At 41.3% G+C, this 17,424-nt stretch overlaps 1 protein-coding gene across 2 annotated transcripts in view; it reads left to right on the top strand.

Moving 5' to 3' along the window:
• Positions 1-17,424, top strand: part of soat2 (sterol O-acyltransferase 2) — a 127,116-nt gene that overhangs the window by 109,065 nt on the left and 627 nt on the right. The window contains exon 16 of one of the 2 annotated variants that reach the window (XM_061937766.2): positions 16,991-17,424. This exon is cut by the window's right edge and continues 50 nt beyond it. The exons of the other annotated variant lie outside the window; for it this stretch is intronic. Coding sequence (XP_061793750.1) covers positions 16,991-17,047 — 57 coding nt within the window. The 3' untranslated portion in view covers positions 17,048-17,424. The remainder of the gene's footprint in view (positions 1-16,990) is intronic. 2 annotated transcript variants of the gene reach the window in all.

Consider the following 17,424-nt stretch of genomic DNA (forward strand, 5'->3'; position numbering starts at 1 on the left):
CCTCTCAATGGGAACTACCTTGGTATTCTGGAGGTCCTGGCTGAATTTGATCCCTTTCTAAAGGATCACATCAGAAAGTTTGGGCAGATGGGTCGAGGTAATACCTCATATCTGTCCTCCACCATTTGTGAGGAATTAATTGAATTGATGGGTGCAAAAACCAAACAGGCTATAGCAGATGAACTGCAAGCAAGCAAATACTACTCTATCATTGTGGATTCAACCCCAGATTTATCTCATGTGGACCAATTGACATTCATATTCCGTTTTGTTAGCAAAGAGGGCAGTGTTGTTGAACGCTTTGTGGGGTTTGAGCCCATTACTAGCCATACAGGTGAAAGTTTGGCTAACTGTGTCATGTCTGTGTTGGAAAATCTAGGGTTAGAGCTGTCAAATTGCAGGGGGCAGGCTTATGATAATGCCAGCAACATGTCAGGGAGGTATAATGGGTTGCAGGCTCACTTAAAGAAAAGCAACCCATTAATACACTATATTCCATGTGCAGCTCACTCTTTGAATTTGGTGGGAGTCAACAGCATTGACAGATGTGGAAATGAAGTCTCTAAGTATTTTGACTTGATTCAGTCTATTTACAACTTCACAACTGCATCCACACACCGATGGGACAGGGTATTTGGCAATTCCAACATAGATCTCACACTTAAAGCTTTATCCAACACGCGTTGGAGTTGCCGTGCAGAATCTACCAAAGCACTGTGGCAGAACTACAGTAAAATAAGAGCAGCACTACAGGGTATTTCCACTGATGACACAGAGAAACGAGACACACAAACTGAAGCTGACAGTCTAGTGCGGAAGCTGGATTCACTTGAGATGGCCTTCATGGCAGGCTTTTGGGACACTGTTCTGTCCAGATTTCAGGCCACAAGTCTGCAACTTCAAAAAGCAGACATGGACCTTGGTACAGCAGTTAGATTGCTGGAATCTCTGCGCACCTTTGTTCTCTCCCAAAGAGATCTATTTGATCATTTTGAGCAGAAAGCCTTAAACATGTTGGGTGGCACCCCATCTTACAGGGCTGAACGGACGAAGAAACGTAAAAAGTTTGCTGATGAATCAGCATCCCCAGATGTTGTGCTTGAGGGAAGGCAACTGTTTCAAATAGAGACATTTATTGCCTCTATTGATCAACTGAGTTCAAGCCTTAATCACCGTCTGGAGGCCTACAAACATCTGAACAATTTGTTCAGTGTCCTTTTCTCTTTGGATACAGAGTCCAATGCTTCAGTCCTTCACAAGGCCAAGATTCTCACTGAATCATACTCATCTGACCTCAATGAAAGTCTTGGACAGGAGCTTATACAGTTCAAATCTTTTATACAGCTCAACAACACTGATGAGGAGAGGACCCCTTCAGGACTGCTCAAAACAATAATACATTTTGGACTACAGCCTACGTTTCCTAATACATACATTGCGCTACAGATTTTTCTCACTCTACCGGTCAGTAACTGTGAGGGAGAACGCTCATTCTCTCTTTTGTCAAGAGTCAAAAATGAGCTGCGCACAAGAATGACTCAGAAAAGATTAAATGCGTTATCTCTAATGGCAATTGAGAGTGAGCTGACAAGAGAGTTGGACTTCAATGATGTGGTGGATGATTTTGCGAAATTGAAAGCACGAAAGAAACCCCTTGCTTAAAGGTGCACTGTGTAAGATTTTTAGGTTGTTATTTCCAGAATTCACCCATTCACTAATGTTAGGCTACCTGTTTTCATGAATACTTACCACCACCATAAAATTCTAAGTATCCATTATGACTGGGAGAATTGCACTTTCGCCATTTCTGGGAACTGTCTGTCACCTGGATTCTGAAGATAGGATTGACTTTAGGCAGAAGCTTGGTGCTTTCTCTGGCAAACTGAACCTCATGCTTCATTCTCTGCAGCTTTGCATTCTTGTTCAGACTTTCATCGACAAGGAACTTTTCAACTTCCCCACTATCGTGAAGGGGCCACCAAAAGATTTCAGTGTGTCCAGCATGTCTAGTCTCTTCTTCTCCTGTCTTTGAGCCATCTCTTGTTTCTCGTCAGCCCAACTCTCGAATTTTGCCTTCATGTTTCCAGTTGAGTTCAACCTCTCTTTTTGCTTGTGCTGCTGCCTTGAAACCTCTGAAGCTCCTGGCTCTTCTGTAAAATTATTGACCTATTGACTGCGTTCAGTGTGCCCAACTTCTTCAGTCTGTAGTCCACCTTGCCACATTGTCTCTTCATCCCAATGTTGTGCACAGGGGTGCCATCAATGTTACTAGCCTGTTCACTGACAGGGTCCATTGGGAAGGTCTCCTCATCCATCCCATAGTCCATCCTCTGCCTGGCCAGGACAGTCTTCAGATGGGGCAGCATGAGATCTGTCAGCTGCTTCACTTCATCCAAGTATTCGGCAGCCACGTCTGACACTGAGTTCAGGACATGTCCAGTGCCTGTCCAGCCACTATAGCATTCTTGCTGTCTACATCCAGATCCACCATGAAACTCTGTAGCACTTGCTCCATCTTCATATCGGCCTCCGCCAACCGCATCACTTTATTCATGGCACTGCTGAAGCCCAGTGTAGTGTGGGTGCCACAAAAGATCTGCCCTGCTGGTTTTTCCAAGTTGTTCATCTCTGCCAACAGCTTTGAAAAGCCTTTGTTGTGCTCTGTGCTGTCAGTCATATGTGCATCTACAAGTTTATAAACATCCTCCACATTGACTCCTCTGACCGACGCCAGTATTTCGAACCCCATATCCACTTGCATTTCTATGTCCTCAGTGGTCTCTCGGTGAATGGGTAAGACAGGCAGAGGAAATGGGCTATCTTGACCTGCATGCAGCCCTTGTACCATGAACTGGCCTACACCTTTCTTTGTGGTGCTCTCCGATGCATGTGTTATCATTTTACCTTTCTCTTTCTCCTCCTCAAGCTTTCCCACAAAATAGATACAGACTTTGAGCCTCAATTTGCTGCACAGCTGCCGTTATGCCAAAGTGTTTTCCTAAGATATTATTTTATTTTTAATGATAGAAGGGAGGAAAAGGGGGCAAAAATCATGTCCAATTTAGTTTTTTGGGTGGGGTGGGGGGTTTATTTCATGATAGGTACCAACTTCCAATACATAATATCTCTCAAATGACCCAATGCACCATCACTGAAGTGGGCGTAATCATTTTCCAAAATTTTTATTTTTAGGCCATTTATCCCCTCCCCCTACCTGTGTCTGTGTGAAACCTGTGCTTGTCTGTGTGGTATACCTAATAGTGTGTGTGCAGTATGTGCACTCTTCTGTACAGTACAGTGTGCATGTCTGTTCACAGTATACAGTATTTCTTGCATAGTGCGTGCGTGTGTGTGCGCGTGCACGCGCAGGGTTGAGGGGCCAAGACCATGTCAGGCCCAGGGCGCCAAAATTTCTTAATCCGCCCCTGATGCCACATAGTGCACAGCCAGCAGAACACCTCCATTGCTGTAGTCCTTGGATTTAGAATATTTTCTTCCCATAGAAAACAATGTCAATGAATTCATCTGTTCCAGGGTGAAAGTGTCACCATCATAGTATTCATGTTTCAAGCAACATTCAAGTGTAAAAAGAAGTTAAGCACTGTGCATATGAACACATGTAAACAACAAAACATTAGGTAAGTGATGGATGCTTTTGGGAAAGACCTTCCTACAAGTGTAAAAGAAAGTGAGGCACAAAGCCCAATTACACTTAAGAATAAGTCAACCTTGACTGTTCCTGGAGGTCAGTCCCTTCACATGTGGCATTATTGTCACTTAAACGGTATTGTCCTTAGCAGCCTATTATTAGTAGGGGTGCACACAAAACAATCAATTTGCATCCGAATTGCCGTTCCTATTTATCCCGATTCTAAATAGATTTTCAGAAATGTATAATATATATGTATATTCATATATATATATATATATATATATATATATATATATATATATATATAACATATATATTCATATATACCCTATTTTTCGGAGTATAAGTCGCACCGGAGTATATATTTCTTTAATGTCCTTAGCAAGCGAACGATGACGACCCCAAACTGTGTGAGACTTTCGCTGAAGTTGAGTTAACAACATATAATAAATGTGCTTCATAAACCTTTAATAAAATAAAATAAAAAGGTGTACAGTGTTTTCAGATACATTACACAAGGTTGTATTTGTAGCCTCATTCCTGGAATGAGGCTACAATGAGGAAGTTGATCCAGGACCATCTGCAGTGTGCTCAAACAACCACTAGGTAGCGACCGTGAGCAGATAATATTGGATCACAGTTCTGGGCAATTATATTGACTCAGGGGCCAAATTTAGAGGAAAAAAAAGTGTCTGGGGGCCGGTATATATATTTTTAGGAACAACACCTCACAATAATGTCTGTTCGAAAGCTAAAAACTTTATGACGGACCGGCTTAAAAAAATGGAATGTATTTTTAAATTTTTTTACTAACTGAGACACCCAAAATGTACATGAAAAATAAGAATGTGGGATTTACAATATTAACTATGAAGGATAAAACACTAAATATTGACAACATATTTTACAATCAAACAAAATGCAAAAAACAGCGAAGGGTAAAAAAACCCACCTACATTCTGATATATCTGATATATCACTAAGCTTTAGAACTTTGTTGTAAAAATCTCCTTCCACGTCTGTCCCTGACACCCGCATTTCAGGCTCTGGAAACACTCTGTGGAAATGCTCCCCACCCACACTGCTTGGTGCCTCGTCTGAGCTGCTGTGACTTAGATTACCATAGTAACTCATTAGATTACCATAGTAACTAGTAGGGTTGTACGGTATACCGGTACTAGTATAGTACCGCAATACTAATGAATCATATTCGGTACGACACCGCCTCTAAAAAGTACAGGTCCCCCCTTCGTCGTCACGTCGTGACATTGCTGGTTTTACGAGCAGAGGAGCATGTTCGGCAGCGCACACACACAGAGTACTTACAAGCAGACACAGTGTGTAGACAGAAAAGGGAGAACGGACGCATTTTGGCTTAAAAACTAACGATAAAGGTGAAGTTATAACACTGAAACACCCTCAGGAAGAGGTGCTTTAAGACATGGCTGGCTAGCTAGTCGGCAGTGTTTTAGCTAATTCTAAATCACTAATCCTGGTCTCCATGGCGAAAAATAAAGTACGTTTCTTACAAGTATCATTATCACTAGAGGACGAGGAATAGCAAAACATGCTTCACTACACACCGTAGCTCGCCCGCGTCACAATGTAAACAAACGCCATTGGTGGATCTACACCTGACATCCACAGTAATGATACCAAGTACAGGAGTGTATCTAGTCGATACTACTATGATTACATCGATATTTTTTAGCATCACAAAATGTTATTTCGTTTTTTTCAAATGTATATTATGTTTAGCAAACTCAGAAAACACGTCACTGGACACATGAGGACTTTGAATATGACCAATGTATGATCCTTGGTATCGGATCGATACCTAAATTTGTGGTATCATCCAAAACTAATGTAAAGTATCAAACAACAGAAGAATAAGTGATTATTACATTTTAACAGAAGTGTAGATAGAACATGTTAAAAGAGAAAGTAAGCAGATATTAACAGTAAACGAAGAAGTAGATTAATAATACATTTTTACAGTTTGTCCTTTATAATGTTGACAAAATAGTAGGTAGATAAATGACACAATATGTTACTGCATATGTCAGCAGACTAATTAGGAACCTTTGTTTGTTTACTTACTACTAAAAGACAAGTTGTCTAGTATGTTCACTATTTTATTTAAAGACTTAACTGCAATAATAAACTAGAGATGTCCGATAATAACGGCCTGCCGATATCATTGGCCAATAAATGCTTTAAAATGTAATATCGGAAATGATCGGTATCGTTTTTTTTATTGTTTGTATCGTTTTTTTTGGTTTTTTTTGGTTTTTTTTAATTAAATCAACATAAAAAACACAAGATACACTTACAATTAGTGCACCATTCCAAAAAAACCTTACTCCCCCATTTACACTCATTCACACAAAAGGGTTGTTTATTTCTGTTATTAAAATTCTGGTTCCTACATTATATATCAATAAATATCAACACAGTCTGCAAGGGATACAGTCCGTAAGCACACATGATTGTGCGTGCTGCTGGTCCACTAATAGTACTAACCTTTAACAGTTAAATTTACTCATTTTCATTAATTACTAGTTTCTATGTAACTGTTTTTGTATTGTTTGACTTTCTTTTTTATTCGAGAAAATGTTTTTAATTTATTTATCTTATTTTATTTTATGTTTTATTTTTTTAAAAAGGACCTTATCTTCACCATACCTGGTTGTCCAAATTAGGCATAATAATGTGTTAATTCCACGACTGCATATATCGGTATCGGTTGATATCGGTATCGGTAATTAAGAGTTGGACAATATCGTTCCATCCATCCATCCATCTTCTTCCGCTTATCCGAGGTCGGGTCGCGGGGGCAGCAGCCTAAGCAGGGAAGCCCAGACTTCCCTCTCCCCAGCCACTTCGTCCAGCTCCTCCCGGGGGATCCCGAGGCGTTCCCAGGCCAGCCGGGAGACATAGTCTTCCCAACGTGTCCTGGGTCTTCCCCGTGGCCTCCTACCGGTCGGACGTGCCCTAAACACCTCCCGAGGGAGGCGATCGGGTGGCATCCTGACCAGATGCCCGAACCACCTCATCTGGCTCCTCTCGATGTGGAGGAGCAGCGGCTTTACTTTGAGCTCCCCGCGGATGACAGAGCTTCTCACCCTATCTCTAAGGGAGAGCCCTGCCACCCGGCGGAGGAAACTCATTTCGGCCGCTTGTACCCGTGATCTTGTCCTTTCGGTCATAACCCAAAGCTCATGACCATAGGTGAGGATGGGTATGTAGATCGACCGGTAAATTGAGAGCTTTGCCTTCCGGCTCAGCTCCTTCTTCACCACAACGGATCGATACAGCGTCCGCATTACTGAAGACGCCGCACCGATCCGCCTGTCGATCTCACGATCCACTCTTCCCTCACTCGTGAACAAGACTCTGAGGTACTTGAACTCCTCCACTTGGGGCAGGGTCTCCTCCCCAACCCGGAGATGGCACTCCACCCTTTTCCGGGCGAGAACCATGGACTCGGACTTGGAGGTGCTGATTCTCATCCCAGTCGCTTCACACTCGGCTGCGAACCGATCCAGCGAGAGCTGAAGATCCTGGCCAGATGAAGCCATCAGGACCACATCATCTGCAAAAAGCAGAGACCTAATCCTGCAGCCACCAAACCGGATCCCCTCAACGCCTTGACTGCGCCTAGAAATTCTGTCCATAAAAGTTATGAACAGAATCGGTGACAAAGGGCAGCCTTGGCGGAGTCCAACCCTCACTGGAAACGTGTCCGACTTACTGCCGGCAATGCGGACCAAGCTCTGACACTGATCATACAGGGAGCGGAACGCCAAAATCAGACAGTCCGATACCCCATACTCTCTGAGCACTCCCCACAGGACTTCCCGAGGGACACGGTCGAATGCCTTCTCCAAGTCCACAAAGCAAATGTAGACTGGTTGGGCAAACTCCCATACACCGTCAAGGACCCTGCCGAGAGTATAGAGCTGGTCCACAGTTCCACGACCAGGACGAAAACCACACTGTTCCTCCTGAATCCGAGGTTCGACTATCCGGCGTAGCCTCCTCTCCAGTACACCTGAATAGACCTTACCGGGAAAGCTGAGGAGTGTGATCCCACGATAGTTAGAACACACCCTTCGGTTCCCCTTCTTAAAGAGAGGAACCACCACCCCGGTCTGCCAATCCAGAGGTACCGCCCCCGATGTCTACGCGATGCTGCAGAGTCTTGTCAACCAAGACAGCCCCACAGCATCCAGAGCCTTAAGGAACTCCGGGCGGATCTCATCCACCCCCGGGGCCTTGCCACCGAGGAGCTTTTTAACTACCTCAGCAACCTCAGCCCCAGAAATAGAAGAGCCCACCACAGATTCCCCAGGCACTGCTTCCTCATAGGAAGACGTGTTGGTGGGATTGAGGAGGTCTTCGAAGTATTCTCTCCACCGAGCCACAACATCCGCAGTCGAGGTCAGCAGAACACCATCCTCACCATACACGGTGTTGATAGTGCACTGCTTCCCCTTCCTGAGGCGGCGGATGGTGGTCCAGAATCGCTTCGAAGCAGTCCGGAAGTCGTTTTCCATGGCTTCCCCGAACTCCTCCCATGTCCGAGTTTTTGCCTCTGCAACCGCTGAAGCCGCACACCGCTTGGCCTGTCGGTACCTGTCCGCTGCCTCAGGAGTCTTATGAGCCAAAAGAACCCGATAGGACTCCTTCTTCAGCTTGACGGCATCCCTCACCGCCGGTGTCCACCAACGGGTTCTAGGATTACCGCCACGACAGGCACCAACTACCTTGCGGCCACAGCTCCAATCAGCTGCCTCGACAATAGAGGCGCGGAACATGGTCCACTCGGACTCAATGTCCAGCACCTCCCTCGTGACATGTTCAAAGTTCTTCCGGAGGTGGGAATTGAAACTCTCTCTGACAGGAGACTGCCAGACGTTCCCAGCAAACCCTCACAATGCGTTTGGGCCTGCCAGGTCTGTCCGGCATCCTCCCCCACCATCGTAGCCAACTCACCACCAGGTGGTGATCGATTGAAAGCTCCGCCCCTCTCTTCACCCGAGTGTCCAAAACATGAGGCCGCAAATCCGATGACACAACTACAAAGTCGATCATGGAACTGCGGCCTAGGGTGTCCTGGTGCCAAGTGCACATATGGACACCCTTATGTTTGAACATGGTGTTCATTATGGACAATCTGTGACGGGCACAAAAGTCCAATAACAAAACACCACTCGGGTTCAGATCCGGGCGGCCATTCTTCCCAATCACGCCTCTCCAGGTTTCACTGTCGCTGCCAACATGAGCATTGAAGTCCCCCAGTAGAACGAGGGAATCACCCGGGGGAGCACTCTCAAGTACTCCCTCGAGCGAATCCAAAAAGGGTGGGTACTCTGAGCTGCCGTTTGGCGCGTAAGCGCAAACCACTGTCAGGACCCGTCCCCCCACCCGAAGGCGGAGGGAAGCTACCCTCTCGTCCACCGGGTTGAACTCCAACGTGCAGGCTCTGAGCCGGGGGGCAACAAGAATTTCCACCCCAGCCCGTCGCCTCTCATTGCCGGCAACGCCAGAGTGGAAGAGAGTCCAGCCCCTCTCGAGAGAACTGGTTCCAGAGCCCTTGCTGTGCGTCGAAGTGAGTCTGACTATATCTAGCCGGAACTTCTCGACCTCGGGCACTAGCTCAGGCTCCTTCCCCCCAGCGAGGTGACGTTCCATGTCCCAAGAGCTAGCTTCTGTAGCCGAGGATCGGACCGCCAAGTGCCCTGCCTTTGGCTTCCGCCCAGCTCACACTGCACCCGACCTCTATGGCCCCTGCTATGGGTGGTGAGCCCATTGGAGGGGGGACCCACGTTGCCTCTTCGGGCTGTGCCCGGCCGGGCCCCATGGGGACAGGCCCGGCCACCAGGCGCTCGCCATCGTGCCCCGCCTCCGGTCCTGGCTCCGGAGGGGGGCCCCGGTGACCCGCGTCCGGGCGAGGGAAATCTGGGTACTTTATCTTTATTCTTCATGGAGGTCTTCGAGCTGCTCTTTGTCTGATCCCTCACCTAGGACCAGTTTGTCTTGGGAGACCCTACCAGGGGGCATAAAGCCCCCGGACAACATAGCTCCTAGGATCATTGGGACACGCAAACTCCTCTACCACGGTAAGGTGGCAGCTCAGAGAGGAGTGGACAATATCGGAATATCGGATATCGGCAAAAAAGCCATTATCGGACATCCATATAATAAACATATGTTTAATGTACCCTAAGATTTTTTGTTAAAATAAAGCCAATAATGACATTTTTTTGTGGTCTCCTTTATTTAGAAAAGTACTGAAAAGTATCGAAATTCATTTTGGTACCGGTACCAAAATATTGGTATGGGGACAACACCAGTAACTAATTAGATGACCATTGTAACTAATTAGATTACCATAGTAACTAATTAGATGGCCGTAGTAACTAATTTGATTACCATAGTAACTAATTAGAGGACCATAGTAACTAATTAAATTACCATAGTAACTAGTATATCATGCAAAAGCGCAGATTTCAACCATTGAACTTTGTATAGTTCATTAGAAAACATCACTGCACATCATAAATTTCCATCTTAAAGATCTAAAAAAAATAATTTGGGAATGTCCGGAGGGCCAGATTGCAAAACTTAAAAGGGCCGCATGTGGCCCCCGGGCCTTAATCTGCCCAGGTTTCTCTTTGGGACTTATCAGGTCTGTTCTGCAGTCTTCACTTGTGCTTTCAGTGAGGGACGAGGTAAAAACTAACCCAGACCTAACCTTTGGGAATGTCAGAGTGAGACATCGTGTTTTCATGATCTCTGCTTTGTCCTCCACTCATGTGCACAAGACAAACACACACAAACACACACTTGTATCATGTGCACTACAAAGAAGTGTATTTATTCTTAGAAAGCCCTCAGTGTTTGATGAAGTCAAAGCAGGATTTACTGATCACTGACTTACTGACAGATGGCCTACTTAACTATCAATTGTAGGACCTCCCCCTTGTAGGCACATCTGGCGCACACACACACACACACACACACACACACACACACTCTTGTATTTATTACCTTCTTAAGACTTCTGAAAAATGCGTCCCTCTGTAGGACCACCCTTTCTAGATATATAAAGATGTGTATTGACAACATTAATAATATATACATACTATGCACATATAAAAAAGCTTGTTGTGAAAAATGAGTTGGAATTGCACAAGAAAAAGGTCCCAATTTCACAAGAAAAACGTATAATTTTGGCAGTTTTATAATAAAAGTCGTCATTTTACTCAACGCAAGTCAAAATTTTACAAAAAAAGCTGAACATTTGTGCAATATTATGATAAAAGTTGGAATTTTATTCAATAAGAGTCGCAATTTTACAAGAAAAGCTTCACATGTTGGCAATTTTATGTAAAGAGTCGTATATTTAAAATAATATTTTAAACCTACTCAGTGGCCTAGTGGTTAGAGTGTCCGCCCTGAGATCGGTAGGTTGTGAGTTCAAAACCCCGGCCGAGTCATACCAAAGACTATAAAAATGGGACCCATTACCTCCCTGCTTGGCACTCAGCATCAAGGGTTGGAATTGGGGGTTAAATCACCAAAATGATTCCCGGGCGTGGCCACCGCTGCTGCCCACTGCTCCCCTCACCTCCCAGGGGGTGATCAAGGGTGATGGGTCAAATGCAGAGAATAATCTCGCCACACCTAGTGTGTGTGTGACAATCATTGGTACTTTAAGTTTTTAACTTTAACTTTAATTTTACTCGACATAAGTCACAATTTTTTAAGAAAACTTAAAAATTATGGCAATGTTATAATAATAATCGGAATTTAACTTGGCAAAATTAAGACAAAAGTCATCATTTTACTCCAAAAAAATGTCGCTATTTTACAAGAACAATTGGCAATATTGTGATAAAAGTCAGAATTTTGTTATGACAAATGTCACCATTTTGCATTAAAAAGTAATAAAATTACATAAAAAAGTAATAATTGTACGAGAAAATATTGCTGTATTACAGAAACAGAAAAAATATGAGAAATTGTTCCCAATTTTAAAAGAAAGAAGTCGACACATTGTGAGAAAAAGACTGCTTTTATTTTTATTTTTGGTTTTTTTTAAACTTTTTTGTTTGTAATTGTTTTTTAATCATTCATTATTTACTTAAAGTTATTACAGTATGTATACACATTTGTTTTATTAATTTGGGCCAAAGGGGGCACATTTACATTTCTTACACACACTTGTTATTTCATATGTTGACACTTTTAAAAGCGACACACAGTCAATTTGAAAAATCCCTCCTTTTTGGGACCACCCTCATTTTGATAGATTTCACCAGCAGGGGTGCAAATGAGACATTCTCTATTACAGTGGTTCTCAACCTTTTTTCAGTGATGTACCCCCTGTGAACATTTTTTTAATTCAAGTACCCCCTAATCAGAGCAAAGCATTTTTGGTTGAAAAAAAGAGATAAAGAAGTAAAATACAGCACTATGTCATCAGTTTCTGATTTATTAAATTGTATAACAGTGCGAAATATTGCTCATTTGTAGTGGTCTTTCTTGAACTATTTGGAAAAAAAGATTGAAAAATAACTAAAAACTTGTTGAAAAATAAACAAGTGATTCAATTATAAATAAAGATTTCTACACAGAAGTAATCATCAACTTAAAGTGCCCTCTTTGGGGATTGTAATAGAGATCCATCTGGATTCATGAACTTAATTCTAAACATTTCTTCACAAAAAAAGAAATCTTTAACATTAATATTCAAAATGTCCTCTCCTGTTGTTCTCCACTCTAAGGTTGTACAAAAAAGTATGCGCTCATAAATATCGTCAGTACCGATGTATCTGACAAAACCTACAAGTTGTGCATTTCCACTAATATCTGTGGATTCATCCAGCTGGAGGGAAAATGAGTCGCTAAGTTTTCCAACAACTTGCTCAACAGTGTTGGGTTAGTTACTGAAAACCAGTAACTAGTTATAGTTACTAGTTACTTTATTTCAAAAGTAACTCAGTTACTAACTCAGTTACTTAAACCAAAAAGTAATGCGTTTCTGTGAAAAGTAACTATTTAGTTACTTATATATTTTTTTTAATTTTTTTAAGGCCCCATTTAATGCCTTTTTAGCCTTCATTTCAGTACTGTTATTGCACTGGAGAATAATACAATCTGTTGATCAACTTGACATGCATTTGCATCACTGAACTCTGCTAAGCAATGTGGTCTACATACAACACACAAAGACAAAGATATGTTTTAAAGGGCCAATTTGTTTCAGACCAGAACAAATTGACAAAACTATTTTAAATAGCTGCAACTTAACATACATAAGTAACAAACGGCATAATAACAACATAGCTGTAAAACAAGAAAGGCACACACTACATACATAAAGCCTAACCAGGCGTTTTTTTATCTCAAGGAATTCTGAAATAAAATCATGTCTGAAGCCCAGAACACTCTACACATTTCCCCACTTAGTTTAGAGAAAAGGAAATATTAGCCTGGCCCACTAGTATCCCTCTTTAGGTTTGTGAACTTTATAGTCTAAACATTTAGAGTGATGTGATAATCAAACACTCTAAAAGTCTAAAATGAAAGAGTATATAAGCGAATTGACAGAGTGTGTGTACCTTCAGTGTGCACTGCCTCATTAAAATCCAGCCGCTGTTGGAGGTGGAGGTGAAGTGTGTGTCTCTTTACTAGCTTCGTCGAAGCATGTTGTTTTTGCAGCTGTTTCAGCATATTTGAAACTTACATTCAACTAAAATGTTCTTTTCTTTGTGGTCGATAAAAGAAACGTACTGAAAATATCTCCATTTTAAGAAACTCGGCTTCGGGGTTCGCCATGACGTCTTGATAGTAGACACAGACACGCCCCCTCCCACACACACACACACACACACACACGTACACACAGACAGTGCGCGGCGCGCCTCTTTTTTGTCGCCTCTTCAGCAGCGCTGCAACACTCAGATCTTCTCAGTTTCTAGCCGATACTACATAAAAAATAACGCAAAATAACGCAGTAACGCATCATGTAGTAACGGCAACTGAGTTACTGAATATAAAAAATAACGCGTTAGATTACTAGTTACCGCCGATAGTAACGGCGTTACAGTAACGCGTTACAGTAACGCGTTACTTTGTAACGCGTTAGTCCCAACACTGTTGCTCAACAATGTCTTTTCCCATTTTATCTACTGTCCGGCAAACAGTAATTTGATAAAGGCACATTCTTTATTTTCTCGGCTGCGTTTTTATCCAGTATTGTCTCGGCCAACACTGCAGCGGCTGGAAGTATCAGCTCTTCAGCGATAGTGAACGGCTTTTTGGCTTTAGTAACAAGCAAAGACACCGTGTAAGAAGCCTCCAGGGCTTTGGCTGATGTTGCGGAGGCTTTCCGCATCGTGTTTTGAGATGACCTGAATTCATTTAGTCTCCTCTTTAAAAATCAGGTGGCTTACCGACATGGCATGCGTGTTTTGTCCGGAGATGCCGCTGAAGATGTGCGGGCTTCATGCTGATGTTAGCTAACATTTCTCCACAGAAAAAACACAATGCCTTGGGGGGGTTACAACTCGAAGCCGTAAATCCCATTCTTCGGAATACTGTCTGAATTTTGCCGGCTCAGGTTTGGCCTTCTTTGGCACATGTTCCTCCATGTTTTCAGCTGCATTACTGCTACGTTTTAACCAAGCCTCCATTGTTTTCTTCATCGATAGTTGATTGACAGTTGGTGCCGTGTGGCACCGCCAGGTAGGGTCAAACCATTATGGCATGGGCCGTGGGGGAAACTCTGGGTTTATGGTAATGAATGGCATAGCCTACTTGATTTGATGTTCAGTTTATGATCTTACATTCATATTTTGTTGAAGTATTATTCAATAAATATATTTATAAAGGATTTTCGACTTGTTGCTATTTTTAGAATATTTAAAAAAAATCTCAAGTACCCCTTGGCATACCTTCAAGTACCCCCAGGGGTACGCGTACCCCTATTTGAGAACCACTGCTCTATTAGATGCAATGTTATTGGGACCATGATTTATGTCATCACTTGTTCACACCTCCTCATATGGAAAGTAATTTTCTTTGTTGATGTCTCAGGAAGGGTAAAAATACAAGAACACACACATTCTTGTATTTGTTAACTTCTTGAGACCTCCGAATAACTCCTCCCTCTTTAGGACCAGATATATAAAGATGTGTATTTACAACATTAATAATATATACATACTATGCAAATATAAAAACACTTGTGAAAAATGAGTTGGAATTTCACATGAAAAGGTCACAATTTCACAAGGAAAACTTAGAATTTGGGTAGCGTTATAATAAAAGTCGTCATTTTACTCAACGCAAGTCAACATTTTACAAGAAAAACTGAACATTTGTGCAATATTATGATAAAAGTTGGAATTTTACTCAACGCAAGTCAACATTTGACAAGAAAAACTGAACATTTGTGCAATATTATGATAAAAGTTGGAATTTTACTCGATAACAGTCGCAATTTTACAAGAAAAGCTTAACATGTTGGCAATTTTATGTAAAGAGTCATAATTTTACTCGACAAAAGTCACAATTTCATAAGAAAACTTTAAAATGATAGCAATATTAGAGCAATAATCGGAATTTTACTTGGCAAAATTATGACAAGTCATAATTTTACTAAAAAAAAGTCACTATTTTACAAGAACGACAAAGAAATTGGCAATATTGTGATAAAAGTCAGAGTTTTATATGACAAATGTCACCATTTTGCATTAAAAAGTCATAATTTTACATAAAAAAGTAATAATTTTACGATAAAATATTGCAATATTACAGAAACAGAAAGAATATGAGAAATTGTTCCCAATTTTATAAGAAATAAGTCAACACATTGTGAGAAAAAGACTGCTTTTAGTTTATTGAGGGGGGGGTTTGACTTTTTTTTAGTTTGTAATTGTTTTTTAATTCTTCATTATTTACTTCAAGTTTTTACAGTATGTCTCCATATACATTTTTATTTTGTTTGTTTAATACATTTTGGCCAAAGGGGGCGCATTTCAATTTCTTACACACACTTGTTATTTCATATGTTGACACTTTTAAAAGCGACACATAGTGAATTTGAAAAATTCCTCCTTTTTGGGCCCACCCTCATTTTGATAGATGTCACCACCAGGTGAGCAAATGAGACATTCTCTATTAGATGCAATGTTATTGGGACCATGATTTATGTCATCACTTGTTCACACCTCCTCATATGGAAGCTACTTTTTTCTTCTTGGTGTGTCAAGAAGGGTAGAAATACAAGAACATACACACACACACACACACACATTCTTGTATATGTTACCTTCTTGAGACCTCCGAATAACGCCTCTCAAAGATTTGTATTAACAATAATAATATATACATACTATGCCAATATAAAAACACTTGTTGTGAAAAATGAGTCGGAATTGCACAAGAAAAAGCTCACAATTTCTCAAGGAAAACTTAGCATTTGGGTAGCGTTATAATAAAAGTCGTCATTTTACTCAACGCAAGTCAAAATTTTACAATAAAAACTGAACATTTGTGCAATATTATGATAAAAGTTGGAATTTTACTCAATAACAGTTGCGATTTTACAAGAAAAGCTTAACATTTCTCAGTCATAATTTTACTCGACAAATGTCACAATTTTCTAAGAAAACTTTAAAATGATAGCAATATTATAATAATCGGAATTTTACTTGGCAAAATGATGACAAAAGTCATAATTTTACAAAAAAAATGCACTATTTTACAAGAACGACAAAAAAATTGGCAATATTGTGATAAAAGTCAGAGTTTTATATGACAAATGTCACCATTTTGCATTAAAAAGTCATAATTTTACATAAAAAAGTAATAATTCTACGATATAATTTTTATAATATTACAGAAACAGAAAGAATATGACAAATTGTTCCCAATTTTATAGGAAGAAAGTAGACATATTGTGAGAAAAAGACGGCTTTTAGTTTATTGTTTTTTTAATTTACTTTTTTTAGTTTGTAATTGTTTTGTTTTTTTACAAACACTTGTTATTTCATATGTTGACCAGAGGGGAGCACTTAAAAAATCATATGGAAGCTACTTTTCCTTCTACCCTTCTCAAGAAGGGTAGAAATACAACACACACACACACACACACACACACACACACACACACACACACACACACACACACACACACACACACACACACACACACACAATGTAAACAACTGTGAGTAGAATGTAACATGCTAATACAAGATAAAGAGTAAAAAGTATAAAAAGGATTATTACTGTTACTGGAAAGTTATTTTCTTCTTGCAGAATAGTGTGTGGGAGTTAGTGACGCCTCGCTCGTGGTCCTGCAGCCAGCAGAGATGAACGTGAAGGACGCATATGTGACGGAATCGACCATTTATGCTCAGTAAAGCTCACATTTCTGCAGATAAAACACTTGATATAAAGTAGTCAGTGTACAGCTGGTGTAATCATTCTACTTGCATCAATGGCCCCATTCAAATAAGTCAATGCAGAAATGTGAGTAAGTGACGTTTTCCTGAAAAAAGTCATGAACACACTTTGAGTGAGCTGTTTTAAAGATGTGTAGCAAAGCCTGCTTTATTCCGTGAAGTGGTGGGCGTGTTCTTTTTACTTTTTATGTGTATTGGATCTTATTGGATTGTGTAGTAAAGGTTGTACCTGAGTGCTGAAGTCATGCAGGAGATGTACTGTAATGTACTGCATAAATGTACTGCATA

This window comes from Nerophis lumbriciformis, linkage group LG03, assembly GCF_033978685.3.
Source record: "Nerophis lumbriciformis linkage group LG03, RoL_Nlum_v2.1, whole genome shotgun sequence".
Taxonomy (NCBI): Eukaryota; Metazoa; Chordata; class Actinopteri; order Syngnathiformes; family Syngnathidae; genus Nerophis; species Nerophis lumbriciformis.